Source organism: Cupressus sempervirens, chromosome 5 (assembly GCF_028749045.1).
Source record: "Cupressus sempervirens isolate cs-2001-9-10 chromosome 5, ASM2874904v1, whole genome shotgun sequence".
NCBI classification, from domain to species: Eukaryota; Viridiplantae; Streptophyta; class Pinopsida; order Cupressales; family Cupressaceae; genus Cupressus; species Cupressus sempervirens.
Window position 1 is genome coordinate 219,215,726 of NC_143122.1, and position 16,040 is coordinate 219,231,765.

Consider the following 16,040-nt stretch of genomic DNA (forward strand, 5'->3'; position numbering starts at 1 on the left):
TCTCAATTCTATTTCTCATCTTAAGTTTTAATTTCATTTATGTATAAATGTATTAAGACTTCTACTAATTTGATTTTATTTAAGCATTCAATACTACAATTAGCCTAGATCCGTCCATCAAATCAAGTGGTATCAGAGCTTAGTTGACTATTATTGCAGTTGTTTTCTTGAATGCTAACAAGATCTAGGATTCAAAAGGGCAAAGGCAAGCTTGAAGAATTTAATCCTGAGATCGGGAAGCATAGAACATTTCCAAAGATGTCTATTTATGGAATGGAGGTTCCTAATGAGATCAATGAGCATGAATTTCAAAGAGCATTCCTCGAGATGAAGGCTAAGGTGGACATTATCTCCAAGAGAGACACAAACAAAAATTGAGAAAGGCAAATAAGACTAAGAAGGAGGAAGCAAAATCCTCATTAAAGGATGACAAAGCCAAAGGAGTAGGAGGTGGTAGTGACCCTCCTGAACCTCTGTCTCCATCTTCATCATCTTCTCCTTCTTCTCCATCTTCTCCTCATTCTACTTCTTTCAATCCTTTCAATAGTGGATATAAGCCTAAGATTAAACTGGATGTAAAATTTGACTTGCCTAAGTATTGTGGTGAACTTAATGCTGAAAAATTGGATGATAGGATTCAGTAAGTAGAAGTCTACTATAGAGTCCAGAACCTATTAGATGATGTTGATAGGATTCAATTAGCTACTCTTCGATTAGGAGGTACAGCTTTAACCTGGTGGGAGAGTAACACTAAGGTAGAAGTTTCACAACATGGTAGAGTCAATTTAACTTGGGCAAAGTTTGTTAATGCTCTTAAGAAGCAGTTTTATCCCCTAGGACATATGCAATAGTTAATGATGGACTGGCAAATGTTTAGGCAAGGGAAAGGTCAAACTGTCCAAGAGTACACCCATGAATTTAGGAAAAGGGCTATTGCTTTGAATGTTCCTTTGTACACCCAGGACACTTTGTTGAAGTACATAGGAAGTCTTCATTCCTACCTTCGGCATTCTATTTTGGTCTTGAACCCTTGTAATTTGGATGAAGTGTCTATTCAAGCTACACACTTAGAGTTAAGGGGTAAGGGATCTTTTATTGATAACTTTGATAAGAAATTTGATCAGAAATAGAAAGGTAAGGAGAATACAGCAAATGTTGTTATGGATCTTGGTTTAGATTTAGATGATGAGACTAAGACAACAGCTATGGGTTTGAAAGGTAAAACTCCTATTTCTAGTGTTTCTATTGCTAGTTGTGCTTCTACTTCTATAGTAAATGATTTGTTTGAAGATAAGAAAAGGAATGAGCTTTTTCATTTAAGGGTTGTTGCTAAGAACACTAAAATTGATGCACTCATAGATAGTGGTTCTCAAGTGAACTTGATTTTAGAAAGTATTGTAAGAAACTTGGGATTGAAAACTACATTACATAAGAAACCTCATCCACTAGGCTGGATTTGTGAAAATGATAAGTTGCAAGTAACAAGACAATGCACCTTAATATTCGCAATCACTAGTAAGTTTGTGGATGAAGTACAGTTTGATGTGGTTCCACTGGATATCTATGGGATAGTGCTTGGTAGCCCTTATCTTTATGATAGAAAAGAAATTCCCTATAGGGAGAAGAATCATTATCACTTGTTTAAAGATGGCATTCAGTATGTTGTACATTCTCATGGGATTAAGACTGATCGTTCTTTTGCAAAAATAGGGCAGTTAAAGAGGGTAATTAATGCAAGTAAAGAGTTAACTCTTATGTCTATCAGTACAAGTGGTTCTACACTTGAACTTGGAATAGCTAACCAGGATCAGGTGTTGCAGGATGCACCCATAGTACATCACGAGGGAATGATGATTGAAATAATTGATGGTTCCTTGGATAAAATTATTCCTATTGTGAAGGATCGATATGTTGTTGATTTATTCTCTTTCATTTCTGCATTATTGTTCAGCTTGATGCTAGTCAATGTTTGTTGGTTAGTGACTATGACAGTTGATGTAGATGCTTATGGAAGTGATAGAATAATGTTTATGATCAACAATGTTGTTGCAGTCTTCATTGTTCTTGTGAGCTAGGTATTCAGATGTACAGATGATACAAGACAAGTGGGGAGGTCAAGTCCTCACTTTATGTCAGAGTAAATGTCACTTTTGGACGTCCAAAAGGTCTTCAGTGGGGAGGCTTGATTCGGTGGATATTTTTAGTGAAAATTGAAGTGTCTCATTTCTCTCTAGAATCGGCACCATTAGAAAGATCTCAACATCTTGATTCCAACACAACTTGAATGGACAAAAATGGAGTCTGAATATAGAAGTTATGCTCGGTCAAAGTTTTGGTCAATAGGTAGACTAGAGGGCTAGATAAGGGAAAAAATCAAATCATCTCAAAAGTGGTCAACAATGGATTTCAAAATGAAGAGCCTGATGAGAGCTTTCCAATGATGTTTGTTTCGTCAAAAACAGACTTCATATATGAAAGTTATGGCCGTTTGAATTTGGAGGCAAAATGTAATAGTGATGATGTCATCATGATATCAGCAGCTCAAGTGATGACACATGTCAAAAAAATGAGCAAATAAAATAGTGCCACATGGCATCTCAAGCTCAAATTTGGTGGTTTAAAAATTTGTTGAAGAGGTTTGAACCTTCAACCTCTCATTCCCTACTTTCCCTCCTTACCACTAGACAACATGGAGCATTTAATAAATTTATAATGGATTTTTCATTTAACCTATGGATGCCACCAAAGCACTTGATGAGGTTTGAACTCGTGACCTTGTGGGTATGGCAAAATTGTGATTACCACTGCGCCATGCATTGGACTTGAAGAGCATGTGGCAAAGTTTCTATTTAACTTTTGAAACAAACAAATCGCCCACTCTTCTAATAGGGCTTATTTGTTATTTTATTAATAACTAAACCCCAAAATTGTATAAATTCCAAAATGTAAAAATGGCAAAGTGGGTTATTCAGAGGGGGTGTTCTGTTTTATACCCTTAATTGGTTTTTAGCCAATGTAAGCAAATTATTTTGTATAAAAAGGTGGGTAGGATGTCATTTGGAGGCAATGGGATATTAAGGGTGACTTGGAGAGAAATTTCTCTTGGTGAAGTTTTCCAAAGGAATAGGGAGAATTTTTTTTTTTAGGAGATTTTTTAGAGCCATTTTTGTACTTCGGAGAATTGCTATGCTGTCGAAGTGCTAGAAGAAATGGTCTTGGTACATAATCATAATTGATTTTTGGAGATTAATCGGATCGATTGTACTCTATTGGAGCCGACCCGGAGATGTAGTCACATTTGTGGCGAACTCTGAAATCAAACTTTGTTTTCACTTTCTATCTTCTTTTCTCTCAATTATATTTCTCATCTTAAGTTTTAATTTCATTTATGTATAAATTTATTAAGACTTCCACTAATTTGATTTTATTTAAGCATTCAATACTGCAATTAGTCTAGATCCATCCATCAGCTCATTTGCTATTAGGATGCACCTAACTACTCTTAGAAAGGAAAAGGAAGAAGGAATGCATGAAAGAAAATCTACCTACTCTAACCTAAAGGGTGATGCACCAAAATAGAGTGTAATGACCTTATGTCTACCCATAAATGCACAGTTAACCAGTTATAACCTCAAGGAATACAGATTCAAACTTCGATTAATTCAACAACCACATGTAGATCAAACAAAAAAGAAATGTTATAGGAAGAAATTTCACTTAATATCATTCAAATGTCAATAGTAGATACAATCATGAAAATTGTAGAATATAGGAAAAAACATTAACCAAAGGCAAAGAAATCTCACACAACATGTTAATGGCTAAAAGAGACTTAGAAGAGAATACAATTGGTTCAGAGGCATGAGAAATTACAGTAATATGCATAGAGCAATACTAGAGAATCAGAGAAAGATCCACACTTATTAAGATTACAAAATTTGCCTTTATAGCTCAGGCATAACTAAGATATTTCTAACTAGAATTACTAAACAACCACTGCCATTAAATGCTCATAAAATAATCAAGATGATCCAAACAACAGATTTGATTTGGTACACTTGCAGAGGCATGAAAACCATGAAAATATTGATTGGAACAAACCCTAAAGTGATGTAAATGACATCAATCAATTCCAAAACTCTTCAAAATAGAAGATCAGATGGTGGGAAGAGTGTCCATTTCATTATTTAGAACCCAACATTAACTTGGAGTGGTTTGGATCGATTAAAAAGATCATATGGCATGAGAAAACCCAATTTTTCCTTTTTTCTAGCTTACAAATTAGTAAGGTCAATAGGTCAACTGAGTCCTACAACTAAGATGGGCCAATAGTCTTATATCTTTCTACCACCCGACAAGGTCTTCACATTTTTGGAAATATCATATTTAACTAACCACACCACCCTTAAAATTAACCATGGTGGTTATCAAAGAATATTAACCTAATTGCCAATGTTAACTAAAGTGTTTATTTCCTTAACTGGGCCCACCAGGACACATGGCCATTTGTTGCTTCCTTGCAATGTTTAAAGTCCTCATAATTCCATAATGTGGGAAAGCACTGATTGCCAATCTAAAAAAGATCGACGATCTTTGAAAATATTTTTTATTACTGTGCCTACCCCATTAATACTTTCAAGCCCACAGACTACTCAACATCCAACATGTCAACATGTCACTCCTTCTAGTGAATCAATATGAAGCAACTAGAATGAAATCTACCTCAATATAACCAAACATCCTTTTTGGCACTACCCTTTAACCTTGGCGGCCACACAAAAGGACAGACCAACTAGTTGACATGTCACAACATTACTCCCTGCATTGTCAGAAATTCTGAAAACATATAGAATGTGGAAAAGTAAGTAACAATAAAACTCTAGCCATATCCCAACTCATATCGACATGTTAGCATGGTCAAAAAGGTGGCCCGCAAAGAAATAGGACCAACACACCACATGGTAGTGAGGTGCTTGCCCACTTTATTTAAAGTCATTCATTTTGAGAAAGTGGAAAAGTGCTTGCCGTAGATCTTTGCAAGATCGATGGTCTAGAAAGGGAACATGTGGGGCAAAAAAAAACTTAGGAAAATATGGAAATACATAAGGTTTTAATTCCATTTATCTTGTATTTCCATTAGAATTAAATTTTAAAAAATGGGAAGTGACCATTTATCACTTGAATTCAAAAAATAGCAATTTGGTGGGAAGGCAAATTTGGCCAACAATATTCTGGCAACTCAGGGGGGATGCAAGCCGACTATGCATAAGATCACTGGATTGAAGCATACATTGGCCTACAAAGTCATAAAAAATGTGAATCTTGTGCATTATGAAATCCTAGCCCTACCTCTGTGATGGAAAAATGCTAAAAATCCTACCTCTAACTGTAAAACAAGAACTCTACAACTGAAACCAAGAATCAAAACCCTCTGTGATCTATACAAAACATGTGCTCATGCACTTCTTGGAAAATAGAAAACAAGAAAGGAAACTAAACTAATTATATACATGAAGTACTCATATTTTTCAGAAGTAGGACTTAAGATATATTCCATTAATTGGAATAGGGAGAATTTCATCATTAGGCCTGCTTAATTGAATAGCATTGGTTTGCTTGCAACTAACAACCAGATAAGAAAAACTCTATAGTGTATCAAATTTTGAGTGCCTCCTTGGTTTTTCCCTATTTGCATCCCATTTTAATACCAGATCACCTTCTTTGAAGATTCTAACCCTGGCCTTCCTATCAAAGCTCTTTTTCACCTGTTGTTGATGTGTTTCTAGGGTCTGTATGGCCCGTTTCCTTTTCTCTTCCAACTCCATTAGCTTTTCCATTCTTACTATCATGGAATCACTTTCCATTAACTCCAACTGATGAGCTAATTCTAGAGATGGGAATTCTAATGAAATTGGAAGCCTTGCTTCCCTACCATAGACCAACACAAAAGGTGAATTTCCTATTGCCCTCTTAGGTATTATTCTATCAGCCCATAGTGTTGTCTTCAAATTTTGATGCCAACACCTCTAATTGTTCTCTATAGCCCTTTTCATAACCATGATTAGGTTTTTGTTAGATGACTTAGCCAATCCATTGCCTTGAGGATAGTAGTTTGAAGATTTTCTCAAGTAGATATTATGATCAACTCCCCATGCACAAATATAAGCTCCTACAAAAGATTTTTCATTATCTAAAATAATATTTGAAGGGGCACCAAACCTAGTCACAATTTCATCAAGGAATTCAACAACTGAAGATTCTATAGCATCCTTTAATGTTATTACCTCTATCCATCTGGTAAAATCTATAGCGGCTAGAATCCATTTGTGACTAGAGTTGGAAGGAGGATTGATAGGGCCTATGAAATCCAATCCCCATTGAGCAAAAGGTTGGTCCACCTGAATGGGATGAAGAGGAAAAGCTGCAAGTTTTTTCTTACTAGAGAAGAAGGCACATTTTTCAAACTTCCTTACATACTTATGATAGTAATGGAATAAGGATGGCTAGTAGTAGCTAGCTCTCATGATATTCATTGTAGTTTTCCTTGCTAAAAAGTGGCCACCATTAGGACCATCATGAAGCTCTTTGGTCATTCTTTTAGCTTGGTCTATATCAATGCATCTCAATAGGGCTCCATTGACATCCCTCCTGAAAAGGATACCATCAACTATGTCATAAGGAATTGACTATAGCCTATATTGTCTCCTTTTAGTCCTATCCAATCCTTAAGGATATCCATTTCCCAACAAGAAGGTCATCCTTTCATTCATATAATTCTTTGGACATTTCTTTCTTCTTGTTGTTTTGTCAATATCATGACAACTTCCTCATTTGACTCTTGAGACAAGATCATCTATTTTCACAATCCCTTCCCTCTTACCAACTTGGTAATCTAAATGTCCACATCATACTCCATTACCTTAGTAATCCAACCAACTCTCTTCTCACTAATATCTTTTCTCAAAAGAAAGTCCTTCACACTAACTTCAGGTACTAACAAATGGATGTTGTTATGAGACAGAAGGTGTCTATATTTCTTCAAGGCTCTTATGACTGTAAGGGCTTGCTTTTCTAAATAACTGTATTTATTTTCATATTCCCTAGAAGTCCTTAACTAAAGAAAGCAATGGGTTTCTCCTCATTCTTATCATTTTCTTGAGTCAAGATAGCATAAATAATTGATTCACTAGCTAAGGCATAAAGGATGAAAAACTTCTCAAAATTCATATTGATAAGAGTAAGGGTTGAGGTTATGGCTGCTTTAATCTCTTCAAAACTTACCTTCCCTTCCTTGGTCCATGAAAAGACCATATTCTTCTTAAGCATGGCTTTAAGAGGTTTCACCATGGTAGCTAAATTAGGGATAAACCTCCTCACAAAATTTATTCTACCAAGAAAACTTTGCAGACCTCTCTTATGACTAGGAAGAGAGAGATCAAGTATCACCTTTGTTCTCTTTGGATCAATGGTTAAACCATCCTTTGATACAATGTGTCCTAATAATTTTCCTTGATTGGTGGAAAAGACACACTTGCTTGGGTTAAGGAATACCCCAAACTCTCTACACCTTATGAACACTTGTCTGAGATGACCAAAATGATCTGCTACATCTTTTGAATACACTGTGATATCATCAAGGTAAACCAATACAAACCTTTCAATCATATTTTTGAAGTCCATCTCCATTTCTTTTTGAAATGTGGCACCTACATTTTTTAGCCCAAAAGGAATTTTACTATAAGCATAGGTGCCCCACTTGGTGGTGAATGTAGTCTTGTATCTATCAGACTCTTTGACCAACACTTGATTGTAGCTAGAGAATCCATCAAGAAATGAGAACCTCTCTGAACCACTGACCTTGGACAAAATTTGCTCCATGGAAGGAAGGGGAAGGTGATCTTTAAGGGAAGCTTGGTTAAGATCCCTATAATCCACACATAATCTAATTTCTCTATTCTTCTTCCTAATAGGGACAATGTTTGCTACCCATGATGAGTACTTGATAGGGAAAATTATATTAGCCTCAATTAACTTGGATAACTCTTTTCTTATTACTGGTTCAATTTTAGGATTCAATAGCCTTTGCTTCCGCCTTATTGGTTTGGCATTTTCTACTAAATCTATGGTATGTTAAAACAAACTTGGGTCAAAATCCTTTAAATCATCATATGTCCAAGCAAATATGTCATTAAATTCTTGACATAGATGAATGGAATTTTCTTGCTCAGTTTTAGAGCATACCTTCCCCATGTTTAAGGACTTTCCATCAACAACCACAACTAGTGTATAATCATCTTTGTCAGTAGCTAGGCTCATGACTCTGTGTAATGAACACAATTTGGGGGTCCATTGTTTATTTTTGACTTGATCTCTTATTTGTATCCTTTGCATTATATTTTCTCCAATTTGTATAGATTTCATTATCCTTTTTTCAATCTCCCCTTACTAAGGTTATAAATCCATATATATATATTAATTGAAAGGGTCATGTCCTTTCGTAGTATTAACTAAATAATAATAATGTTAATTATATTAATTATATATTTATATTAATAACCTTAATTGTATTAATTAATATCACAGGATATGTTATATTAATAATTATGTTATATCAACTATACACATTTTATTATATTAATAATAATATACTTATATTAATTAATAAGGTTAGTTATAGTAATGTCATAAAGAATATTATTTTAATATATCAAGTATATATATATGTATATATTGTAATACATTTTTTAATATCGTATTTTTATATTAAAATATATCTTAATCATAATACTATGATTTATTATATTAGATTATTATTATTATAATATGATATATGATATTATAATATAGTATTACTTAATAAAATATTATTATTTTAATATTATTATTAATATTTCTTTATATATGTAGTACTTATTTATTATATGCTAGAGTGGGGACATCATAGTCCTCCCCTCTCGAATTTTCTTGCCCTCAAGCAAAATCTTTCATACACAGGTTTTATCATAGACACGAAACATATTTGCATTCAAAAGATGAGAGATTTATGAAATATACATGAATAAAAACACAAGGCATACACAATGTAGATAGATGAAAACACGAAGTAGAAAGATAAAGAAACGAAGCAAACACGATGCAAACACATCATACATAACCTTGATTAGATCCCAAAAATTAATAATGCACAATGACTATACTTCTTCATTAGGCTTATGAACCCTGCAACCACAAAATAAGCATCAGTACATGCATATAAATATATATAAGCTTCAAAGAAATTTGAATAATAATTAGTTAATCCAAGCCAGTTCCATACTAAGCCCAAGAGTGGAACTTTGGCCCCCTTGGCCCCGGTGGTGGGTGTTAGATGTTAGGCATCCACACGAGGTGGTCTACTTAGTGGATTGCTTGTTTGGCTAGAAAGGTTCTTGTGAAAAGGAGCCATTACTATCTTTCCCTTAACTAGCACTACAATAGGGTGTTTTCTCCTGATTGTAGACTCCATAGGAAAGTGGTAGGGTTCCCTTTTCTTATTTACATAATCCTTTGGAAGGAATCTTTCTCCCTTTCCTTATTACGATCATCTTAAGATGGTAGATTTATGGTGCAGAAGGCGCATGAAAAAAGCTCCAAGCGTATCCGACAAGTGCTCAAAATTACTCTGCCTCTCCCTCCACCAACTCCCTATCTTAGGATATCATAATGTGGATGAGAAGATGAGTATTAAATTTAATTTACTTAGTTCATTTGAAAGATTTCTTCTTATATTACACAAACAAATTTCTCTCTCCTTGTTACGATCATCTTGATGGTAGAATGACGGTGCAGAGGGCATGTGAAACAAACTCTAAGCGTATCCGACAAGTGCTCAAAATTACTCTGCCTTTCCCCCCACCAACTCCCTATCTAAGATTACGTAATTTGGACGAGAGATAGACTCTCTATACTATAATTGAAATGTATTCTAACTACTATGTTTTCCTTAAATCAACATATTTATATTTCCTTTTTTCCTTTTTCATATATATATTTTTTCCATTTATATTTTATTTTCATATATTCTTTTTATTTTGTAGCTAGAATCATTGATAGATTATTCAATATTCTTCACAATAACAAATGTGTCAGTAATAAGAAAGACACTAACAATTATCTCTTAATAACACATATGAAGAAGATATAAACTTACCTCATTACCATACCTTATTACCATTATGTGTTGAGGAGGTAATTTAGGTTCACATTAAAGTGCCATATCCTTTGTTGTCCCGACATCATCACATGGAGTGCATTTAAAATGCATTGGATATATTTCTACTACGTGTCATTCCTCTAATATCTTTCCTTCACAAATTTAAATGTGGGTCCCTCTGTACTCATATGAAGCACCTTCTCAAATTCAAAAATGAAGTTACTGGATTCTTAAGTTTAGTTTTTTTTTTAAGGGATACAGAGAGACCCTTGTATGAAATTATGTTTTAACTAGATGAATGGTATATCAATAATATTGTATTTTCTTCATTTCTAGAAGTCATCATCTTATCCATTATGTGGTATTTTCCAATTATCTATTGTCTCATCATTTTGACCTTCAATCAATAGCTGTAGTACTTGAAATGTGAAATCCAAATGTACAATATCATCCTTTTGAATGACAATATCATCCATGGTTACTTACAGATGGTTCTTAGAATTTTTTTGCTGTGCATCAAATGGATTTACATCTCTATCTAGATTCTCATGAATGTGATTGTTAACAATGGAGAATCGTGTTTCTTTTATTATGGACATACCATCTATAATTTATCTTCAAACAATGAGTGGGCTATCACCAAAAGCCTTCATCATATGTTGTTCTATGACCATGCTGCTCGCTATTCAGTATGATTTATTCTTAATATATTATTGCCTTCTCTAACTCCCATTATGAGTTATGCTATGACAATGCTGTCCACTGTTCAATATGATTGTTCTTAATATATTCTTGTCTTCTTTAATTCCCATTATGAGTTATGCTATGTCATTCATAGATTATTTTCTCAATTCTTATCTATGTATATTGTTCAATAAACTTAAGTGTATCTTTTTCCCTGAGTCCATGTCATCATTGAATGGTAATCATCCTCCATGTGTTGGCCATCAATAGCAGTCTAGAATCAACATAGATTCTCACATGTATAGGATTTTGCACAACTTCCTTTTATTGTGTTGTGTCCTTCTAAGATATCTTGTTATAAAAATTGATGAATGTTAAACTATTGATTCTAGCACCATATGAAACTTGATCAAATTTGATGATGTTCCTCGTGCTGTAACTTTCGTTCATTAATAGTTCCTTATCAATGCGGTGATGTTTCGCATCATCAAATGCCATCTTAACTTATCTCCTCGACTTTAGCAAAATGTATTTAGGTTTAGGGTTGCTTTCTTTTTCCAAAAGTGTTTAACACTTCATCATTATCTTGTTCCAAGTTTTATGTAATAGATGGTACGAATATTATTCAAGACACTCCTTTAGTCTTCGTTCCACATCCTTAATTGTTGATGTAAACTTTGGTGTTCATGCCACCTTAAATGCTGATGCACTATCCTTTGTACTTGCTGGTGTAATCATCCATGACAATGCTATTCTTATTATCAATTTCCAATGCTATGTAATGTAATCGTTGGTTCTCATGATAACCCTTATCTTTGTTCAATGTTCTCATATCATTGGTTATCTCCTTAGTTTTTCTGTAATCGATAATTAGATTTATAGATATCTTTGTTTGCCATGTTCATCACATGTATTCTCTTTAATAGTATATATAGATATATATCAATAAATATGTCTCAATTGGTTATACTTCCAATTTATTTAAACTTTATTCACAAACAAATTTCAATCTTATTAAACCTTTTCGTAGGTATATTTAAATGCTCTTGACTTTATCACCAAACACGTTTCCAACTCTCCAAATTGTTGTTCACTACCCACAATGTAGTGGCAGCTTTTCATCAACGTCCATGCCGCTAGAAGCATTACTCCTTTATGTTCTCAATGCTCATGGAGAGCTGCACAAATCATCGACCTGGATAATGTTTAATTCTCTTGAGTTTTAATATCCTTATCTTGTGACAAAATGATGGGGACTCAACCCAAGAGCAGAATGGAAACAACATAAAAGGGAAATTATATTAACTGAGAAAATAAGCTAGTACAAATAGTACAGGAAAAATGAACTTCAAAACATGCCCTAAGGGCTTACAATAGCATAAATCTGGAGATAATTTCTCCTTTTAGCACCTCCTCTCAAACTCCACTCCGAACTGCCTTTTACAATGCCAAAAATCTCCTTAAATAGACCCCGAAGGGTTAAGGACTAGGAGTACATTCTAGAAAGTGCTAGTAGGCATCCACCGACCAAATAGAAGGTTCCAGAAGTGGCGTTAGAAGTCAGTGCAAATCTAGAAGAATCTAGAAATGATAACCGAACTTTCGGGAGGCATAACTTTTGAACCGTAGCTCCGATTGACGAACCGTTTACATTTTTGAAAAGATCTCGAAGTGTTCTATAGCCCTATGGACAAGCTTTGCTCATCCCCCATTTTTTGGCCCTTTATGAGGTCATTTGATGCCCCTAACCTGACTTTGAAGCATTCTTAGGAGGTCTCCAAAATCCAAAAAACTACAATAACTTTCAAACCATGGGGCCTTTTACCTGATTCTTTTTTTGGAATGCTCTAAATCACAATTACATTCATCTGGCCAATTCACACCTTCTAGGTCACCAAAATGATGGCCAAATTGCATGCTCCTATTTTTTCAAGATTTTCAAACACACTGATAGTGGAATTGTGAGAGTTGAAACCTTTATTTGACCCAAATGGGTATCCAAAAATGTAAAGACACGAAACAAAAACTAAGTCTAAGTACATTTTTTTGGGTGACACAGGATTGCCCTTATACCTCTAGATGTTCCTGCATCACAAAAACTGAGCATAGGTCCAAAGAAGAATTTGTACAAACTCTTATCAGAAAGAAGCTTTCTTGAGAGATTGAAACTTTCTTCTATAACAAATCTTGGCTCTTGTTATCATCTACAGTCTCTTGTTTTACATTGGCTCTTTTTCTCTTGAAGGAAAGAATGAACACCCTGCATAGGCTGAATGAAAATACGGCTTGAGGTGAACTGCAATAAGTTTGGTAAGAAAAATCGTTTGTAACAGAGCAATTTCATTATAATATATTCCAAATAGATCACTTATTCTAATTCTTCCTGATAACGGAGCTTGAAGTAAGATCCAAAACGCCATTTACTCTCATTTGTCCAGTTTCATAACATGTAAATTTCATTTTAAAGAATATCAAACTCCTGTCTATTTCTATTTCCGCTCCCCTGTTTCATTTGAATGCTCTCTTGTATCCTTTAGATTGCAAACATATCAATTTGATCACTCTGTATAATTCCCTTCCTCTCTCTTTCCTTTACTTTCCATAGGATGGCAGGAAAGATGCTCTGATACCATTTGTAATAAACCTGATTTGGGGGTCCATTGTTTATTTTCGACTTGATCTCTTATTTGTATCCTTTGCATTATATTTTCTCCAATTTGTATAGATTTCATTCTCCTTTTTTCAATCTCCCCTTACCAAGGTTATAAATCCATACATACATACATACATACATACATACATACATACATACATACATACATACATACATACATACATACATACATATATATATATATATATATATATATATATATATATATATATATATTGAAAGGGTCATGTCCTTTCGTAATATTAATTAAATAATAATAATGTTAATTATATTAATTATATATTTATATTAATAACCTTAATTGTATTAATTAATATCACAGGATATGTTATATTAATAATTATGTTATATCAACTATACATATTTTATTATATTAATAATAATATACTTATATTAATTAATAAGGTTAGTTATAGTAATGTCATAAAGAATATTATTTTAATATATCAAGTATATATATATTCTAATACATTTTTTAATATATCTTAATCATAATATTAGGATTTATTATTAAGATTATTATTATTATAATATGATATATGATATTATTGTTAACCTCATAATGGTTTTTGACACTTGAGTGCCAACACACTTAAACATATTCTGCATTAGAAGCCAAGTACATCATGCATGGCAAGTGAAGATCAGCTGCCGAGTGAAAATTAGATACCAAGTAAAGATCAGTGCCGAGTGTTAACAAGTGTCGAGTGTTAACAAGTGCCGAGTGTTAACAAGTACCAAGTAACATAAAGTGCCGAGCTACTTAAGGTGCCGAGTAATACAATTTTGTTAAGATGCTAAGCTATCTAGGAAATAGCATGTGCCGAGTGTTTGAAATACTTCAGGAGCCGAGTAACTTAGTATATCAACATAAGAGTTTGTAATTGCACAAACTATGATGCAAACAATTTTTACAACCGACATAAGGTAAATCTCAAAGGATTTAATGATGAGATCAAATCTTTTATTTTTCCTATGCAATTTGCATGCAGCCAATAAGAAAAAAGCTAAAGGCATGCAACCAATCAGGAAAAGATAAGTATTGAACGGAAAATGAAGATTGAATGTGGATCGTAGATCCATACCTAACCCTAAATTTTCAAATGTCTTTATAAGGAAGATGAAACTTCATTGTAAAGAATTGAGGAATAAGATAAGAGGTGTGAGAAGACATACAAGGGTTCACAAGGAGTTATATTTTCAAAAGTGAGGATTATTCAGATCGCAAAAAGGATCCAGATCAGAGAAAGCATAACAAGTGCTTGCAATCAGTAATCAAGGATTGTAATCAGTTAGGTTTATTGTACCTAATACTCTCTAGCAATTGTATTAGAATGAAAATCCTATGGTGATAAGTTAGCTTAATAGCTATTTCGATAAATCCTTTAACTAGGTGATGAAATCCTTTAATAGGGTAACACTTCATGTTAAGTGTTTGAAATCCTCTAATCAGGTCACTATTGACACAGTGTAAAGCCTTTAATAGGGCAGGCCTTTAACAGGGAAAACCATTAGAAGTGGTTGAACAATATTGCTGCAGTAATTTTTGTGGGTATCATCCCCACCCCAATTTTACCTTCTTATTCTTGGAGGGTTTCTGGGTTACCAAAATTCCTGTGTTGTGAGTTAGTGATGCATGTGCTTTGTTACATGTTTATTTGATATGCATGCAATTTACTTTCAGTTAAAATTTTATTGAATAAAGTTTGATACTTATGATTCACCCCCCCCCCCCCCCCCCCCCCTCATAAGTACTCTTTCCATATTTGAATATTCCAACAATTATAATATAGTATTACTTAATAAAATATTATTATTAATATTTCTTTATATATGTAGTACTTATTTATTATATGCTAGAGTGGGGACATCACACTCCATCTCTTCTTTGGTCATCAAGGTTGAAAACACTCTCTAAGGTAATGAGACCTTTAAGAAATTTTTTGGAACTGAGATTGATGATTTGATCTCCATATTGGTCATGCAACGTGGTCTAGTTTCTCTCTGAGAATCCTGCCTCATTCTGAAAAAAACTTACAATTTGTGCATCAGATTCAAAAACATGCCAATTGGTATTATTGTCAAGAACAATAGATCTAACTACCACTTTGATTTGTTGCTCCTTCTCCTCCTCAAGATTCCCTGGAACATCGTGAGATGCACCTACTACTACAAGTCCATCAACATGTCTATTCTCTTTTCTAGGGATGCTTTGAATATTAAATGCTTTGAAACTTTCAAGAAAATCCCATACTCAATTTTTATAAGACTTGAGCAAGACATTCTTATTGATTTTTTGGTTTCTTGTCTGATTGATCACTAACTCAATATCTCCATATACACTCAATGCTTGAACTCCTCTTTTTTGAGCAAGTAGAAGACCTTGAATCAAGGACTCATATTTGGCCACATTATTGGTACAACTAAATTGGAGCTTAAAGGAGAAGTAGTACCTTAATTGTGCAGGAGAAATCAATATCACACCCACCC

The 16,040-nt window shown here is 33.8% G+C and overlaps 1 protein-coding gene across 1 annotated transcript in view; it reads right to left on the minus strand.

Moving 5' to 3' along the window:
* Window positions 1–4,751: 4,751 nt before the first annotated feature.
* Window positions 4,752–16,040, minus strand: part of LOC149555214 (L10-interacting MYB domain-containing protein-like) — a 34,455-nt gene continuing 23,166 nt past the window's right edge. The window contains exon 3 of the mRNA XM_089829265.1: window positions 4,752–4,819. Within this exon, the coding sequence (XP_089685391.1) occupies window positions 4,752–4,819 (68 nt within the window). The remainder of the gene's footprint in view (window positions 4,820–16,040) is intronic.